The sequence below is a fragment of the Cervus elaphus genome, chromosome 18, assembly GCF_910594005.1.
Source record: "Cervus elaphus chromosome 18, mCerEla1.1, whole genome shotgun sequence".
Taxonomy (NCBI): Eukaryota; Metazoa; Chordata; class Mammalia; order Artiodactyla; family Cervidae; genus Cervus; species Cervus elaphus.
Genome location: NC_057832.1, coordinates 34726383 through 34744211, shown reverse-complemented (window position 1 = coordinate 34744211; position 17829 = coordinate 34726383). Strand labels below are relative to the sequence as shown.

General features: G+C 38.6%; 1 protein-coding gene across 2 annotated transcripts in view; it reads right to left on the bottom strand.

The window, feature by feature from the left end:
• Positions 1 to 5511: 5511 nt before the first annotated feature.
• TSPAN13 (tetraspanin 13) overlaps positions 5512 to 17829 on the bottom strand; it is a 34402-nt gene continuing 22084 nt past the window's right edge. The window contains exons 2-6 of one of the 2 annotated variants that reach the window (XM_043872306.1): positions 17015 to 17182; positions 15979 to 16059; positions 15077 to 15190; positions 13390 to 13503; positions 5512 to 6566 (exon numbers count right to left, since the gene is read on the bottom strand). In XM_043872306.1, coding sequence (XP_043728241.1) covers positions 6492 to 6566; positions 13390 to 13503; positions 15077 to 15190; positions 15979 to 16059; positions 17015 to 17182 — 552 coding nt within the window. In that variant the 3' untranslated portion in view covers positions 5512 to 6491. Of the gene's footprint in view, positions 6567 to 13389; positions 13504 to 15076; positions 15191 to 15978; positions 16060 to 17012; positions 17183 to 17829 lie in introns of those variants that run through there. The other variant, XM_043872307.1, reaches the window with a different exon arrangement.

Here is a 17829-nt window from a genome sequence, read left to right as displayed (position 1 = left end):
TACACAGTGCATGTGTGCTCAATTATGTCCAACTCTTTGCGACCCCATGGACTGCAGCCTGCCAGGCTCCTCTGTCCATGGGATTTCCCAAGCAAGAACACTAGAGTCGGTGGCCATTTCCTTCTCCTGGGGATCTTCCTGGCCCAGGGATGCAGAGATCGAACCCGCATGCCCTGCTTTGGCAGGCATATTCTTTACCACTGAGCCACCTGTAAAGCCCGTTAATGACTTCAATACATATTTAATCTCACATTCATTATTATACAAAATTCCTTTATCATCCAACCTCCACTGCCTTCCTTAGCCCCCAAATGGTTGTGGTGGTCTGTACCATGCTTTGTATATTGGTTATCTATTGCTTGTCTTAATTAACTTTTCGTTTCTTTGGATAGAGCCCTTCTGAGTAGGTCCTTTGGCATTAGTAACTTTCCCAGTTAATACTTTCTAAAATACTTTCTCTCACACAGTACTGTCAAAGAGCTCTGAACTAATCTGTTCTAAGCCTATGCTGATGATTTAAATCCTTAACAAAACTGTCACCAGAGGGATTGGGTGCCCTTCTTGTAAGTAGGTAACCTACTGTGTTTAAAAAGGTAAAATGTTCCATTTTGAACAAACAAACATTTTGAGTAACAACTTCTAAGCTATTCAGGTTTCCCTTATTATACAATAAAAGTGTTTTTTTTTTTCAGATGCACTGATATGAAATATTAAGCCCTTAAAATGTATTGAATGTTATTTTAGCAACCCATATAATTTATAAAATATAAATACATCTCTAAGAAGTCTAATGTTAAGGTTGCAAGGAAAATAAGTCTCCCAAAGAAAAGTGACAGAGCAATAGTCATTTAAAAAAATTGATCAACTTTGACCCAGTTTCCTCTACTTTCAAGAATTTGTCCCAATGAAATCATTCAAGAGAAACTGTTCTGTGAAGATGCCTATGGCAATATTATTTAAACACCACCTCCAAATCTAAAGATTACTTAGTTCACTAACACAAAATGCACTATATTGTCATCAATGTTATAAACATCATAGAGAAACAAAAAAGACAAGTGAAAAATAATTTTTAAGAGTTTCTATGCTATAACCGCAAGTACAGGAAATGTTAAGTGTGCCTGCTCTTTCTACCAAGTCCTTCACTGTCATCTCACAATCTTTCCTTTGTGTTTAAATAACCTTACATGAAAGCATACCTTGAGGCAGAAGTGGAAGAATGCTTTAAGACTAGAGTCTTATTTCAAACAGCTGAATAAATTTGTTGGTAACCTAGTTGGGATATAAAATGGTGTAGTTACTATGGAAAAACATATGACCATTCCTCAAAAAATACAGAATTATCATACATCTGATAAGTACACTTCTGAGTAGGTACCCCAAAAGATATCTTTACACTCACATTCATAGCACCATTGTTCACAACACCTGGGAGGTGGAAGCAAACTAAATATCCATTGATGAATAAATGGGTAAACAAAATATGTGATAAACATATAGAATGGAGTATTATGTAGCCTTTAAAGGAAGGAAATTTTGACATAGGCTATAACATAGATGAATATGGAGGACATTATGCTAATGTCCACAAATTCTGTCCTATTTCAATATGAGGCATATGTATTACTCAAATCCATAGAGTCAAAGTAGAATGGTGAAGCTGCCAGCTGCTGAAGGCAGGGAGGAATGAGGGGTTATTATTTAACAGAGTTTCAGTTTCGGAAGATGAAAAAATTCTAGAAATGAGTGGTGGTGACGGTTGTGCAACAATGTGAATGTACTTAGTAATACCGAACTACATCCTTGAGGGTTAAAATGATAGACTTTATGCTATGTATATTTTACCACCTTCAATTTTTTAAAATCAATTTTATCTGAGGCCCCACAGCTTGCAGGGGAGGGGGCAGGGACAAATTCTGGAAAAAAATTAGTAACAAAAAGCATCTGTAAAAGTCATTTATGTAGACGATCAACATACCTGACCACACCTGTTTTAGAACTATGGTCTTCTTCAAAGGACCATCTAGGACCAGCTAACGCTGCTCTGGGTTTCTGCTTGTCTGATGCTTTCAGTAATCCTAGGTAGCTACCGAGGTCCCATATTTAGTAATCCCTGGTGAGGACAGAAGCCGAGGGGGAGAAGAGGGAGAGCTCAAAGGCATACACGGAACTTTCCGGGGCCCCACCAATGAGCAGACTTCAAAGTCCAGATGAAGTCTGCCCGACTTACTAAAAGGCCACTGGTCAAGCTGTGACCTCACCGACCTGTCAAAAGCAAGATCCCCAAAGTAAGCAAAGTGGTTTCACTCCCCAGGTGGTGGCAAAGTCCATTCTTCGACATATATTTTAACTCATAGGCAACTCCCTGAAGCCCTCCTCCACAGAAGAACTCCAAAAGCTGAGTTTCCTGAGGGGAGGGGAGAGGAAAGAGAGAGCAGGGGAGCAGAGGGGGGTGGGGAGGAGAGGGGAGGGCAGGGGAGAAGCAGCCTGGCACTTGGAGGGGGAAGGGGGGTCTGCTTTGCCCCTTTCCCAGTCTCAAGAGTCATTTCAAAGACTACAACTGTCATTGACTATAACTGTGATAGTGACATTCCCGAAACATTTCAACACGAAAAGCTCTGTCTGGTCTCTTTTCTCTTTCTCCCTCTCCCTCTGGGGTCAGGTGGAAGCGTGGGGCGAAGAGCACTGACCCTTTAAAATTAGCTAGAAAACATTCTCTGAAAACCCACCTTGTAATTAATTGCCCCTGGCATAGAGAGCCTGGTGTAAAAATCAACTGCGGGCCTCAAACATACCAAGGGCCCAACAGCTTTAGACAAACCACCTTCTCTTATCCAGAAACCTGGACAACTTGGTCTTTCCCCTTATTGTCATTGCCAATAAAACAACTGACATGGGGATGTTCCTCTTTGCCTAACCATAACGTCTGAAAGTGTTTTTCCCCTAGAAAATACTATGTAGAAACATGATTCTAACTTTCTCACTACCAGGTAAATGGTGAAACAGTTTCGTGTGTTTAAACAGTGCATTTTCAAAAGGATGAATAAACTTAAATAGGGCTAAACAAATATTTACAAAAACAGTGTGAGGTTGTTTCTGGCTGAAGGAAATGAAGAACTAAAAGCCGCTCTTCTGGTTCCATTTTCCTCTGAAACGTTCCATTCAGCAACACATTACTGAGGTTGAACACGTATAACTGGTTTTCACACCAAAATCACAGTGGCTCAGATGACGCAGGAGCTGAGAGGAATTGAAGCTATATGAGCTGAGATTTCTAGAATGTATTGCCTCAAAATGTTCCATCTGTAGTAGCATTACATTTTTCTAAAACATTTCTCTAAATGAAATACATATACAGAGAATGAGAGAATTTTTTAAAGCCAAGTTTTTGTCTTTTTTAATAAATGCTAGAAGAAGGAAGCTCTAGAGTCTTTAGTCTTTAGTCTGTTGTCGCTCAAGACAGACCCTGATTTGACATGCACACTCCTCTGAATTCACAAAATGTTTTTGTGGCAAAATTTCTGTGCACACAGGCAGCGGCCCTCCTGTCACCCTGGGATCAGCCAAATCTCAGCAGGTTCACCAATAGCCATTTGGGACTCAGAGGTTAGTGGTCCTAAAGATTGATGCTTCTCAATCCCCAAGTTGTAACTGAGTTGACCTAAATAATGCTGATGCAATTAGAGCACAAACCAAAGCTATGGGTTGCTTTCCTCTGGAACAGCCCCTTTCCACATAGAATCACTTGTACCAAGAAAAAGTATTCTATTAGGAGATTCCAGAACCTCATGGAAACTTCAAAATGCAACAAAGCAAATGGGGAAAATACAAAATAAAGGAAGACAGAGTCCAAAAATCTCGCTTCCTTCATGTGTCACAATCTCACGGTACAAGTGGGAACGTTTTTAGCGTTGCCCTGAGCCCTGTATGACATTGAAGGAGAACAGAACATCTCACTCTAGAAAGTGCCTCTTTGGCATAAAGATTATTGTGAGCTGATTATGTCAGGGGAATCACCGGCTGAAACTGCCCACCCTGGTCAGGCAATCACAGAAACCATCTGCATGAGTTATTTTATAACAGGAGATCCTCGTAAGGAACATGGAACTAACAGGTCACCACCAACCAGGAGAATGCGGGTCGAAAGGTTGGAAGGCAACAGGAGATTCGAGTCTGTATGTCCTCCCAGAATCCTCCTCGCTGGACTCCATCTTGACTGAGTGATGTGTGAGCCACTGGGAAGGACCCTGAGTCAGAAAGATCGGCCAGAGACACCCCAGAAACTAATTGCGTCACCACAAAAGCCAAGACAGCGAGCCCCGTGGCAGAAGAGTCCTCTTGGGTCGCCTTACCCTGCTGCTCTCCACCCAGCTGACCCTTCTCAATAAAGTCTCTTGCTTTGTCAGCATGTGTCTCTCCTCGGACAATTCACTTCTGAGTGTTAGACAACCGTCCGACTCTCGAGACCTGGAAGGGGTCCCCTTTCTTGAAACAATTATTTTGGAGAAACGACAGGAGAAGCTCTGAAAAAAGAGTAGAAATGTACTCTTCTGTAAGATAAACTTACATTTAAATCTCCATTTGTAAATATGTCTCCTTCTCTGTACCAGGAAGAGAAGCATGATTCCAAATCACCAAAAACTCCTACCAATGGCACTGGCTTAAAACGGCTAACAAACCTCATCCTTGTTTACTGTGCCTTTCCTGGTAACTTCCCATAAGTGGCTTCCTGACCACCACCACCCCCTCACACACATACACACACACACACACCCCTTTCTTTTGCCCTCAGCTAAAGATGGTATTAAGACAATGGCTTGAGCCATCTCAAAGAGTTAATCTGTTTTCCTGGATATTTCCTATATGTACATGAGGTATACATGTTAATAAACTTCTGTTGTTTCTCTTGTTATCTGTCATTTGTTAAGTGGGGTCTCAGTCAAGAACTCAGGAGAATAGAGGGAAAATGGTTTTTCTTCGTCTACAACAGCATGGAAATTGCACCAAGAAAATTTAGTTTTCTAAAAAAAAAAAAAAAAAAAAATTTAGTTTTCTTAAAAGATGAGCCAGTCTGTCAGAGGCATATAAGTACCCACCAACAAAATGCTCTAAAATTCTATAGGTCAGCCATCTCTCCTCTTTCTTGGTCTAAAAGCATCAAAACAATTACTAATGAAATATCATATACTACACAAAATATGACAGGAAATTAGTAATTTTTAGTGACAGAAAAGAACTTCTATATTTCCCCCCACCAAGATAAGCAACTTCTCTTCTAAAAAACAATTTTCACGTGGAGAAAATATTAGACATTGAAGCATTGCAAGAAAAGATTTTGGCACGACTACTGGTGCTGGAAGTTAATTCCCTGGTTGGATTACAGACTCAAATAGTGACTCAGTTCTACGTCAGTCAGAGCGAACTCAAAGCAAAAAAGAGAATTCCACTTCACTTAATTCATTTATCAACCCTTCCATTCCTTTCTTTTAATTCAAAAATCCAAAGACGAAGAAAGGTTTCCATACTTTAATTTTTTAACATAATATACAGAACCACAATACTACTTAAATTTCAAATTATGGGAGATCACATTCAAATTGCTTGGATTTGACAAGCTGCTGTGACAATACTGAGAAATTTCATGAGAAGGGTATTTAGAATTTGTGAGATAATCAAATATCATTTTACTACATGGGCCAATGCATTAATAGTAACTTGTTTATTAAAAAGGCAATCTTTTGGACTTCAAATTATTATAAAAGAATACCAAGATTATATATAGATATACTTTCTGAATTTCTCAAACTCATTTCATTTTGAAGGCCGAAGGTAAATGTTACACATGAGGACATTCAGGAAATCATTTCTCCTTTGCACTTACCTGTAAAAATCAAAACCTAAACCATACTTTTCTAAAGACATGACTATTTCTAGACTACACTAGTGTGATCAGAAAGACTATTAGAACTAAATTATCACTTTTATATTAACAATATTCACCACATCACTTCTTTCCTAAAAGGACAAAAAACGGGGGAGTTTAGATTTCCCTTGTTGAACTTATAATAATCTCATACTTTCTGGCTTTAATAAACTTCAACTCTTTTTTTCCAGTGAGAACTATCTATACAGCACAGTGCCACATAACAATTGTTCCAGTGAGATGTACATTAAGAGTCACAATATGATGAACACAATAGTGCCTTACAAAGTTTTTCTGCAGGTAAAATTGCTAAGAAAGGCCACAGTAGACAGTGCCAGACACTGTGAGAAACAGTAGATTACAGGTACCACTGAGGTTCAGAGGGGACCACAAGTTTCAGATTTGTTTCAGCGATGGAAAAAGAAAAACATTTAGAGAAACATAAAAATATATAATTTCACTGTCAATAATGTAATTTTTCAGGTACTGTTTCCTTAAACAGGCAAATTAGCTTAACTTAGAGGAAATGTACAAGATCAGCATATGAAAGATGTTCCTTGTTTTCTCATCAAAGGAATGCACTAGGATTAGCACGAGGGTCTTTCTGGTTCCTGTATCTGTAGGTCAGCCAAACACCCAGGATCTGGAACGGAAGGAAGAAAAGAAGAAAGAGAAAGTAACAGTTGTGCGTGTTTACTCAGTTGATCCATAAAACAATCTGAACTCTCTGAAGCACTTTGTATTGTTTGTTCAAAGAGGAAGAGATTTCTTTTTAAAATGTAGTGAGTAACCCAAATTAGATGCCCTAAGAAAAACTGAACATTAGGGCAGGCTGACTAATGGTGCTCTGAGCTTGTCCACACCATAATCCTCAGATCCTCAGAACCTGTGATCACGCTATCTTACACCGTAACAGGGACACTGAAGACACGACTGTGTTAAAGCTCATGAGATAAAGAGATCACGAGAGTGAACTCTGTGATGTAATCACAAGGGTCCTTGAAAGAGGGAAGCAGGAAGGACAAAAATCAGAGATAGAGCCAAGAGATACAGCTCAAAGGCAATGTGACAACAGAGGCATTAGCAAGTACAGTCAGAAGACGCCATGCTGCTAGCTTTGAAGATGGAAAAATGTCAATTCGGAATCGAGCCAAGGAGCGCAGGCAGCCAGCCTCTAGAAGGTAGAAAAGGCAAGGAAACAGGTCTCTCCTAGAGCTTCCAGAAACAGTCTCCACTTTAAGCTTCTGACCTCCAGAAGTTTAAGACAGTAAATCTGCGTTGCCTTAAGCTACTACAAGTGTGATTACTTATTAGGGCACAAAAGGAAACAAATACAAACACTAACTTGTCTTAACAGCTAAAATATCATATGTTTTGCTAATTCAAACTGAGTTCGGTAAAAATTAAGCAATAACAAAAACCCTGCAATAAATGCATTTCCCAACACAGATGATAAAAAATGTAATTCCTACCTCTCCAAAAAATGTGATTCCCCTCTCTCCAAAGGGTGGGGGGATGCATACTTTCAGAAAAGTAATTAAGTAGTGATTGTGACATTTCCCACACCATGTTCACTAATGAGATAACCAATAGAACCTATTATTTGTTAAATTAAGAAATGTGTTCATTCTGGTGGTCCTGCTACCTCAGAGCTGATTTATTTAAACTACTCAAAAATTCTTAGACAAAATTTAATGGAACAAAATGCAATTCAAATTATATTTCCATATTTCAGACCTAGGCCAACTTTTAATCTAAATTTTGTCCATTCGACTTCATAACTACTCATTAGCTGTTGAAACTTCCTCTAGAGAATTGTGGCAAATCTGAAATTTTCTCCATTTACCACAGTAATAACTCCCGAGTTACTGTAAAACTCGTGACTGGCAGAGGAGCTCCCTGGTGGCCTAGTGGTTAGGATTCTGGATTTCACGGTCACAGCCTGGGTTCAATACTTAGTCGGAGAACTGAAATCCCTCAAGCTGTAAGGCATGGCCGAGGGAAAAAAAAAAAAAAGGAAATTCATGACTGGCAATGTTTATATAATTGTTACAACATCTACGGATGTAGGGGCTGCTGGTTTGTGAGTTGAATCAAGGAAAGATAAGGCTAATTTAAGGAAGTGGAAAGTCTGGTTTGGAGTCTGTATGAGGAGGCAGGGGTCGGGGGAACTTACTTAAACATACACAGAGTACTTTGTCTCTAACTCTGTTCTTCACACTTCACAAATTCACACCATTCGATCAAAAACTCCATATGATAGGAATTGTCATTATCCTCATTTTACCAATGAGGGAAATGAGGCAGGGAGAGGTTTAATAACTAGATAACAGTCCCCCAGGTCATGAGCGCTAGAACCAGGGTTCAAATCTGAGGTCCACGCACCTAATTATGTTTGTTGCTTGACAGAAGAATCTGATGTGCTACCGGCCATTCTCAGGCTAACAACATTCCATCTGCCATTGCAGCCACACTCATATCACAGGACGGAAATCCTTTCCCACCTGCTGCCAAGGAGTAAATTCTCCACCCCTCAACCTGCCCGACCATCATTTCCCTGCCCCTGTCTCAGAAACACGGGCACACAGGGAACTTCTGGTTAGAAGTTTTGAGATTGTTAAATACTTTTATTATCAACCCAGGATACAAGCTGATGGTGCAAGTTACAGTTCTTAGGGGAAACAGAGCCACTGAGCACATTAAATACTCATAACCTGGAGCCATATTCTATCAAAGTTTAATTCCTCCAGTTCAACTGTGACAAAATGAGACCTCCTCTCCTCTGTCCTACTGCCAAACCACTATCTCCTTGCAACCAAGGAGAGCATGACAGGGAGGTCATGCCCAAAATACAGAACGATCCAAGTTAGACAATTATTTATATTGGATTTTTAGATCACAAAGGTGCTCATGAGTTAAAGATTTTCAGTGGTAACTTTAGACCTAATCATGAACTCTGCTGATTCTAGAACCTATGCCCAGGACATGGTAGGTCACCAAAGTACAGTTTTATAAAATGTCTATGTAGAGTGTGCAACAAGTGTGTCCTTTGCTATCTATTTTTATATTTATTAAATGTAGAAAGATGTAACGTAATATGCTAAATTATTAATGTTGATGATTTCTGAGTCTGTAACTTTAGGTAATAGATACACGATCTTTCAGCTTCACAATTTTATTTTCCAAAAGTTTCTACAAAGCACATGCACTAACTTTTAAAACTTCTTTTTTTGATTTTAAATCAATGTTTCTTTGATGGCTTAGCTATTTTCATGTGTTACAAATAGTTCAAAATGAAATCTATTTCTTCTACGACAAGAAATCATCAACTAGTTAGATTCATCCCAGAAGTTCAGAGAATTGCTGATTCTGTGAAATACTGAATAAAAATTTAAAAACTGAGAGTGTATACATCAGAAAAATATCAGATTGGATAAAACGTTATTAAAATCTCTAGCTAGGTTTCAAAAGGAACTGGTGTATAAAATACAAAGAAGGACTCCATGAAAGAACACTTGAGAAATCTAAGACCCATGAGTTTATACTCGTAAATAATTAGTATTTTAAAAAACAGTGGGGGCTGGGAGGAATGAACAGAGCACAGAGGATTTTTAGGGCAGTGAACGTACTCTGTATAATACCGTAATGATGGATATATTTGTCTGAACTCATAGATTGTACAACGCCAAAAGTGAACCCTGACGGAGGTTATGGACTTTGTGTGGTTATGACGTGCCAGTGGAGGTTAACTGTGACAAATGCACCATCTGGTGAGTAGTCGTGATAGTGGGGAAGACTGTGCATGGGTGGGAGGGGGGAGAGGGGTCCTGGAAATCTTTGTTCCTTCCTCTCAATGTCATCGTGAACTTAAAACTGCTCTAAAAATACAATCCTCTTTAAAAAAAAAAATGCAGAGCTGAAGGCAGTGTGATCTGATGAGAAGAAAATGGAGCTGCTTAAAAGGACTAAATTCTCAGAATATATCCCAGATATAAAAAAGAAACCATGTGGCAATATTCTGATAATTGTTGACTCTGGCTAATGAAGCATATTCAGATTGGTCATGCTAATTTTTTTCCCATCTATATTTTCAAGTTTTTATGACAAAAATCCAATTTTCTTTTAAAGGAAAGATAGGAAACGTGTACAGAATTGTTTTCAAGTGGTATATGAATTTTCTTGGATCGATGCCATGACCAACCCAGAAGATGGCTCTTTCCTGAGAAAAAGTAAAATGAAAAAATGCTTAGATTAGAAAAGGATGTCAGGGGAAACTTCCTTAAAAAAGTGAATACTAAGCTTGGTCTTTATCTCCACTTTGATCATTATAGCTAAGAGTGGACTTCTCATTCTTGAAGGGAAACAGAAATTGAATTAGAATAAAATATGTAAAATACACACACACATATATGTATATAATGTGCCGTCTATATTAATTATACATTTTATACATATGTATGCATATATTATATACATAAATGCAATACATGTCACACACAGTTAAAATGAGATCTAACGTGTAACATGGTGACTGCATAACACCACACTGTACAACTGAAATTTGCTAATAGAGTAGAATTTAAACATTCTCACCAAAAAACATAGGTAAATATGGAAGGTAATGGGTGTGTTAATTAAATTGGTGGGGGAATCTTTTCACATGTATAGTCTAGTGTAGTAGTGCTAAGTCGCTCAGTTGTGTCTGACTTATTGTGATTCCACGGATTGTAGCCCACCACGTTCCTCTGTCCCAGGGATAAAACCCAGGTTTCCTGCATTGCAGGCAGATTCTTTTACCGTCTGAGCTACAGGGAAGACCTTCAACATGTACACATATGTCAAATCATCATGATGTACACTTTAATACCTTACAATTTTGTCAATTAAACCCCAATAAAACTAAGATATATGTATGTGTTTTTATATTAATTGTACAGAGAGAAATAAACTTCTAGGCCCAAGATAAAGCTGCTATAATATTATCCAGGGTGCCACATGAGTGACTAAAAATACTTGGGTAACTTCTGGGTCCCTGTAAATGCTCCGCTTCACCGGAAGTGCAGTATATTCAGCCAGCCAATCCCCAAAGGCCAAGCCAACTCTAGACCTTCTCCTCCCAAACCAGACTGACTCTGTGGCCCCAGCTAACCAGATATTTTCCACTATTCTCTTCCTTATTCTTTCTCCTATAAAAGTTCCTTGCCTTCTGCCTTATTCTGCAGTTCTCCAAAAGGAGACTGTCCACAAAGTGTTAAAGTTTGTTCATATCACCTATACTGTCTGCTTTAATCATTTTTAACATATATAATCAAAATGAGAAAGGCCTTTCTAAACATACACCATATAGGTAAAAGCAATACATCTAACTATGTAAAAGTAACATCTATAAATTTTACTTAAAAGTCATAAAAAAAGTAAAGTCAATGCCCAAGAAATTGCAAGCAGACAAGAAGCCAAGCAGAGTGACAGACAAGAGGAAGAGGGGATGGGAGGGAAGCGAGGGAAGAAAAGCAGAGCAGAAAACCTTCTGTGTGGCTGCTGAGCCCCCAGCCCTGGGCCCTCCTTTCTAGAGACTTTCTGGGCCCTGTGGCCCGCTCTCCTCATCTTATAAAAAAATTTCCCCTTTTTGGCATAGACTGAGTCACAGGGAATCCAAAGGGCCTTGACCAAGACAGACATTAGGTGGGCAACTGACAAAAGAAGAAATGCCAGTGATCCAAAAACACATGAACTTATTTTCAAATTCACTAGGCACATTTCCAAAAGAGCAAACAGAATTGTAATGCTATTTATACCTATTTAAACTGGCAAGTATCTTTTAAGATAAAAATATCAAGAATTAGTGCTTGAATCAAAAGTTGGTTTTGATTCTCCCCCAAATGGCCATTTGGCAATATTTATCAAACTCTTTTAAAATGCCCACATACTGAATGTGTCATAGTTTACTTTTGGAGGTGTATTCAAAGAAAAAAGCTAGAGAATATAGATAAAAAATTACATACACGGAAGTTAACCATGGAATTACTTATTATAGGGACATACTGAAGGGGAAATTAAATATCCAAGAAATTAAATGACAGAGTGAACTTCAAACATACAAACCACTTAATATTTTTCTGATTTTCTTTTAAAGATAAATGCTTATTCTTACAATAGCCTACCATATATTTCTATAGTTATGTGCACAATCTCACCTAATAGCATTACTCTATACATGCTATTATATGTTTAAAATAGGAGAGTAACATGAGCAATTAACACAACAATCATAGGGGGTCCCACCATCTTTTTTTAAGTGGGCATACTATGTACAATTTACTCATGTCTACAAACCAGTAGCTAACCACACAGCACCTGCTATATATCAGCCATTATTCTAAATACTGCAAGCTTTATTAATATATATGCTAGTTCCTTTAAGTATCACAACAAGTCTATAAAATAGGGGCTTTCTGTTATTATGCCTATTTCTAAAGATGAAGAAACAGAAGCACAGAAAGATAAAGTAACTTGCCCAAGGTCAAATAGTTAGTAAGCAGGGTAAGCAGGTTTCTAAGCACACAGTGCATTTTTTAACTATTGGCTCTCGTCTAGTAAACTCCTTTACTAGTTTACTAGTACTACTGGTTAGTTTACTCTAGTAAACTAACCAGCTCCTTATTGGAAAACACCAGCTGGCCCAAAGGTCCACTGTTACAAACAATAAACATTCTTGTGTATTCATTTTACAGAGTTATATGAACATCTCCATGAAATAAAGCACTGCAGGCAGAATTTATGAATTATAGAAAAAATTTAATTTTAATACATATTGACAATTCATATGCATCAAAAATGTCCATGGTTATCAAGCATTCAACAAAGATAATGAGGAATTCTGCATTCCTCAAAAATTACCAAAATAATATGTATGTGGTTTTGCTTAGACGTATGTCAATATAATATACTAACAACATAAGTATTATATAGATAAGAAATTAATAACTGGTTACTTACAGATTTTAGAAGGCTAGGAACAGAGGGGAGTGAGGGATGGAGTTGGAAGGTAATTTTCCAAAGTAAACCTTTATGTAAATGTATGTGCGTATACTACACATTAACAGATATATTAAACAATGTGAATGTGCTACCTATGCCAAAATTATATTTAAAATTATAATTTATCATACAACTCTAGAAATAGAAGAGACCCTAGAGATGACTCAGTCTAGTCTCTCCATTTCATCTGTTTATTTTATTTTACATAATTTAATGATCAAGCATTTCAGCCCTTACAAAGCAAGCTCTATCTTCTGATTTCAAGCCAGGGGTCCTCCTATTACAGTATTAGTTCTCAATGAAAACATCCATCTATATGTTCCAAAAGTTCAGTGCCATGCTAAGGCAAAATGCCATGCCTTAGAAAACAGAAATCCCTGTTTGTCCCTGTGACAAAGGTGTGAAGATACTGAGTTATGTGCACATACCTCTGTAAAACTGAAGAAGAGGCCAATGCCACCGACAAATCTCAAAACCTCTCCTGCATATTTTCCTATTATCGGAGCACAGGGTGAGCACGGGTGGCTGCTTTTCACACAGCTCTGTATCAATAAAAAAAAAAAAAAAAAGAACTTGTATTGCAAAGTACATTTATAATGAGCAAGTTTAAAAAAAAAAACACCCACATAAAAATTAGTGTCTGGAATACCATATCTAATTGGGGGCCATTCTTCTTTAGCAGTGTCCAAAATCCTAAGCTGGCTCCCAAGATTCCCAGCCCTAAATAATCACCCCTGGAGAGTGGATAGGATTTGTGAATATGATGGGCCCTCTCTCCCATGATTATGTGGCATTACATAAGTCACTGTCTTCATAAAACGAAGCTGTGTTGTGAGATGGCTATATAGTTAAGACCTGAGACACCAGCAAGAAAATGGAACTTCAGTCCTACAACCACCAGAAGCTGAATTTGACCCATGATAGCGTCGTAGGAGACCCCAAACCTCAGAAGAGACTGCAGCCCTGGCTGACACTTCATTCCGATGAGATCCTGAACACAGAACCCAGTCAAGCCAAGCCCAGACTCCGGACTTAGGAAAACTAAGGTAATAAATGGATGTTGTTTTAACCACTAAAATTGTGATAATGCATTACACAGCAATAGAAAACTAATAATCCCACAAAGGAGGCCTCATTGAGGGGATACCCAGCTCAGGGCTCAGCAAGGGGGTAATAGAAGTTTCCCTAAAACATAAACACATCTGAACTACCCAGGAGAGCCAAGTTGCACATCTATCCCCATAGAGGACTGGGTCAGACCTGCAAAGTCAGGAGTTAGGCATGACCAACAGGATGGCTCTAACTGGTCCACTGCTGGCAGAGTTTTCAGACAGAAAGGGCATCAAGTTGTGATGGGGAGGAAGGGAGAGAAGAAAGAGGATGGTTCCATGTGTCCTCCACTATGGGGATGTATAGCTGGTTGAGAAGCCCAATTTAGTACAGACCACTCTCCTCCTCCCACCCAGATAGGCTTCCAAATGAAGATATTTACTCGCTAACCTACTATTACTTCCCTTTCACAACTTGTTCTGGGAGGAGCTGAATGGGAAGGAATTAGAGGCAAAGAACCCAAATCATCTTTGGTGTCTGTCTGGGCCCTGGAATATTCAGGACCCTCAGGAATGGATACTTGAGAACAGACAATCGATACAATAGTGTACACAGGATGGAACACTGGTATATAAAAAAAATTTTTTAAGTACAATTCAGCATCAGAAAGTCCATGTCTTCCATGTTAACCATTATTTATCTATATGCGCTAGCGTGAAAGTCGCTCAGTCATTTCCGACTCTTTGAGACCCCATGGACAGTTTATGGAATTCTCTAGGCCAGAATATTGGAGTGGGTAGCGGTTCCCTTCTCCAGGGGATCCTCCCAGCCAAGGGATCAAACCCAGGTCTCCCACATTGCAGGCAGATTCTTCACCAGCTGAGCCATCAGAGAAGCCCAAGAATACTGGAGTGGGTAGTCTATCCCTTCTCCAGGGGATCTTCCCAACCGAGGAATCGAACCAGGGTCTCCTGCATTGCAGGCAGATTCTTTACCAGTTGAGCTACCAGGGAAGCCCATCTGTATGCAATACACCTCCAAAAATATTTTATACTTTGTACTTACTGCCGGACAGGTGTCATTTGGGCTAAAACTTCGGAACCCACAGCAGTTTAAATTTCTCTGGATGTCATTCCGAGCACTTGCTGTATTGTTCCAACCAACTTCCAGGAGCTGACCCTAGAAAAACACATTTAACATATACATTAAAATATGGGACTTCCCTGGCAGTCCTGTGGTTAAGACTCTGTGCTTCCACTGCAGGGGGTACATGTTTAATCCCTGGTTGGGAAAGATCCCACATGCCACACAAATGTGGCCATCGATAAATAAATAAAATGTGTTACCCCTGCATAAAATGTATAAAGCTGGGGCCTGCAGCTGTTAATACTGTGTGTACCTAAAACAAGTACTCTTTATAAGACCATCAAAACTTTTCAAAGGGTTATACCTCAACCTGCAACAAAAAGAAGGCACCATTTCTATCTCAAGAATAAAAATTTATGTTCACGTGCAATTTCAAAGAAGCACTTGGTTCAAAGGGTTAGTTCTCAGAATGTAGCAAGACAAATTTTCCATTGCCCCAAAATTGAGACCCATATTCTTCAAACAAATTAAAGCCTGAAAAGAATAATTGCCAGAATGAAACCGCAGACATTCTGGAACACATGTTTCATTGCAAAATGGCAGGGAAAGACTGGGTGAACACCCATTAGCAAGAGCACTTTCGACCCTGTGAGGGCAAAATTCTACTTCAAGGATGCAAAAAATAGCAACATCTGATGTAGGGTTCAAATCAGCCCCATGAAAGCAATCAGGCACAAGAGACTTCGGCTATATAGAGGGAAATGGCATTCTGAACAAGAAGAAATTATTTTATATTCCAATCATTCCTCCCTCCTCCCTCTTTTTCCCATACTATATGGTATAATAAAGCAGAAAGAAAGAAAAAAAAAATCTTTGCTTACCTGTTGCTCCTGGTTCAGGGCTAAACAAGCACATGACACAGAAAACTGGACAATAAATACAAGCAAGAGAATAATCATGTACTGAGAATCAAAGTTAAGTATATTTCTGGGAATATTTAGAATAACATAAAACAGAGGTACTGACAATTTCACAATGCACTAAAGGAAGCCACCTAGAAAACAGAACAATGGCACTTAGGGAAACTTCAAAAAGAATACATGTAATTTTTATTTTGATAAAACACTGTGGATATAATTACATAGAAAAATACTAACTACAATAATTATTTAAATGCTTTTTGTCATAGAGAACAGACTTGTGGCTGCCAAGGGGAAGGGGAGTACAAAGGGATGGCTTTGGAGTTTGGGATTAGCAGATGCAAGCTGTTATATATATAAGAATGGATAAACAAATATAGTACAGGGAACTATATTTGATATCCTGTGATAAGCCATAATGGAAAAGAATGTGAAAAAATACATGCGATATGTGTATAACTGAGTCACTGTGCTACCCAGCAGAAATTAAACACAAGATTTAAATCAACTATACTTCAATAACATTAAAAATAAATAAAAGCTGATCCACTGTAATTTCATTTAGATTAAAATAAAAATTGTTACATAGAAAAAGCAGGAAATAAGTATAGATAAATGTATGAAAGCTTTCTGAATATCGAGTCTTAAAAAAATCACTGAGAAATTCTCAACCTAATATTAAAGACTTGGAAAGGACCTAGAGGCCACTGAATCAGTTAAATGTAATGCTGAATTTGCAACATACACATAAGACAATACTGAACTTGCAGAATACATTCTTCACGATGTGAAAAGAAGAGAGCATACGTAAACATACAGTAACTTAACTAAGATGTTCCTAATGTTGGTTGAACAAATACACATAATGCTTGCCAGGAGCTGCTGTCTGATAATTCATCTCCTGATGGTAATTTTAAATGAGAATTATAAAAAGAGTAATCGACAAGGTAAGAACAAATCTAATAGGGGTAAAACTCCCAGTTGTAAAAAAGGATACAAAAAAAAGCAACACCTGATGGTGTTTCACAGCTCCAATCAGCCCCACTAACGCGATCAGGAACAAGAAGATGCCAACAGCGATGACCACGCCGACCACACGAAGACTGGAAATCAGCCCGAAGCCAATGCCCCATGCAGCAATTCCGATCAGAAGCAGGCTAACCAACTGCAAAAATCACCACAAAGGGCAGTGAGTGGGGAGGGGAAGGGGTAGGAAAAAGAGAGAGGAAAAGTGCCAACTTATATATTAATATCAAGGACATCCTTCAGGCACCTGCTTAATATCTTACAAATGATTGCTAACACACGATACTAGAATACACGTGATCTCATTATAGTATTAACAAGTATTAATCCTCAGACACGCTTTTAAAAAACCATCATCTATATAGTGTGGAGCCTCAGAGGCCATCTGGTTTACTAAACCTAAATGATTTCTACTTAAGCTTTTGAAATAATAGCATATTTAAAACTGCTAGACACCAATACATCTCAGTCTGACATACTAGTTTCCTCGTGGGGAAATCACATATCTTTCCTTCAAAGCCCAGAACAAGTGAACTTCTCTGGGGTGTCTTCCTAAGTCCCCAACAAACCAAATTCATTTCTCAATTCTCTGAGCCATCTCTGTTCTTCAAATGTGGCTCTATTCTCTTCATCACATTAACACTCTGATTCCAAGTTTATCTCTCATAGGAGTCTGTGAACAACTTAAGAGACCCCATGTTTTCACCTCTGTGTATTCCCCACACCTATCACAGAACTTGACCGTTGGAACAGTAAAAAATATCTTGCAGAACTGTTGCTAAAATG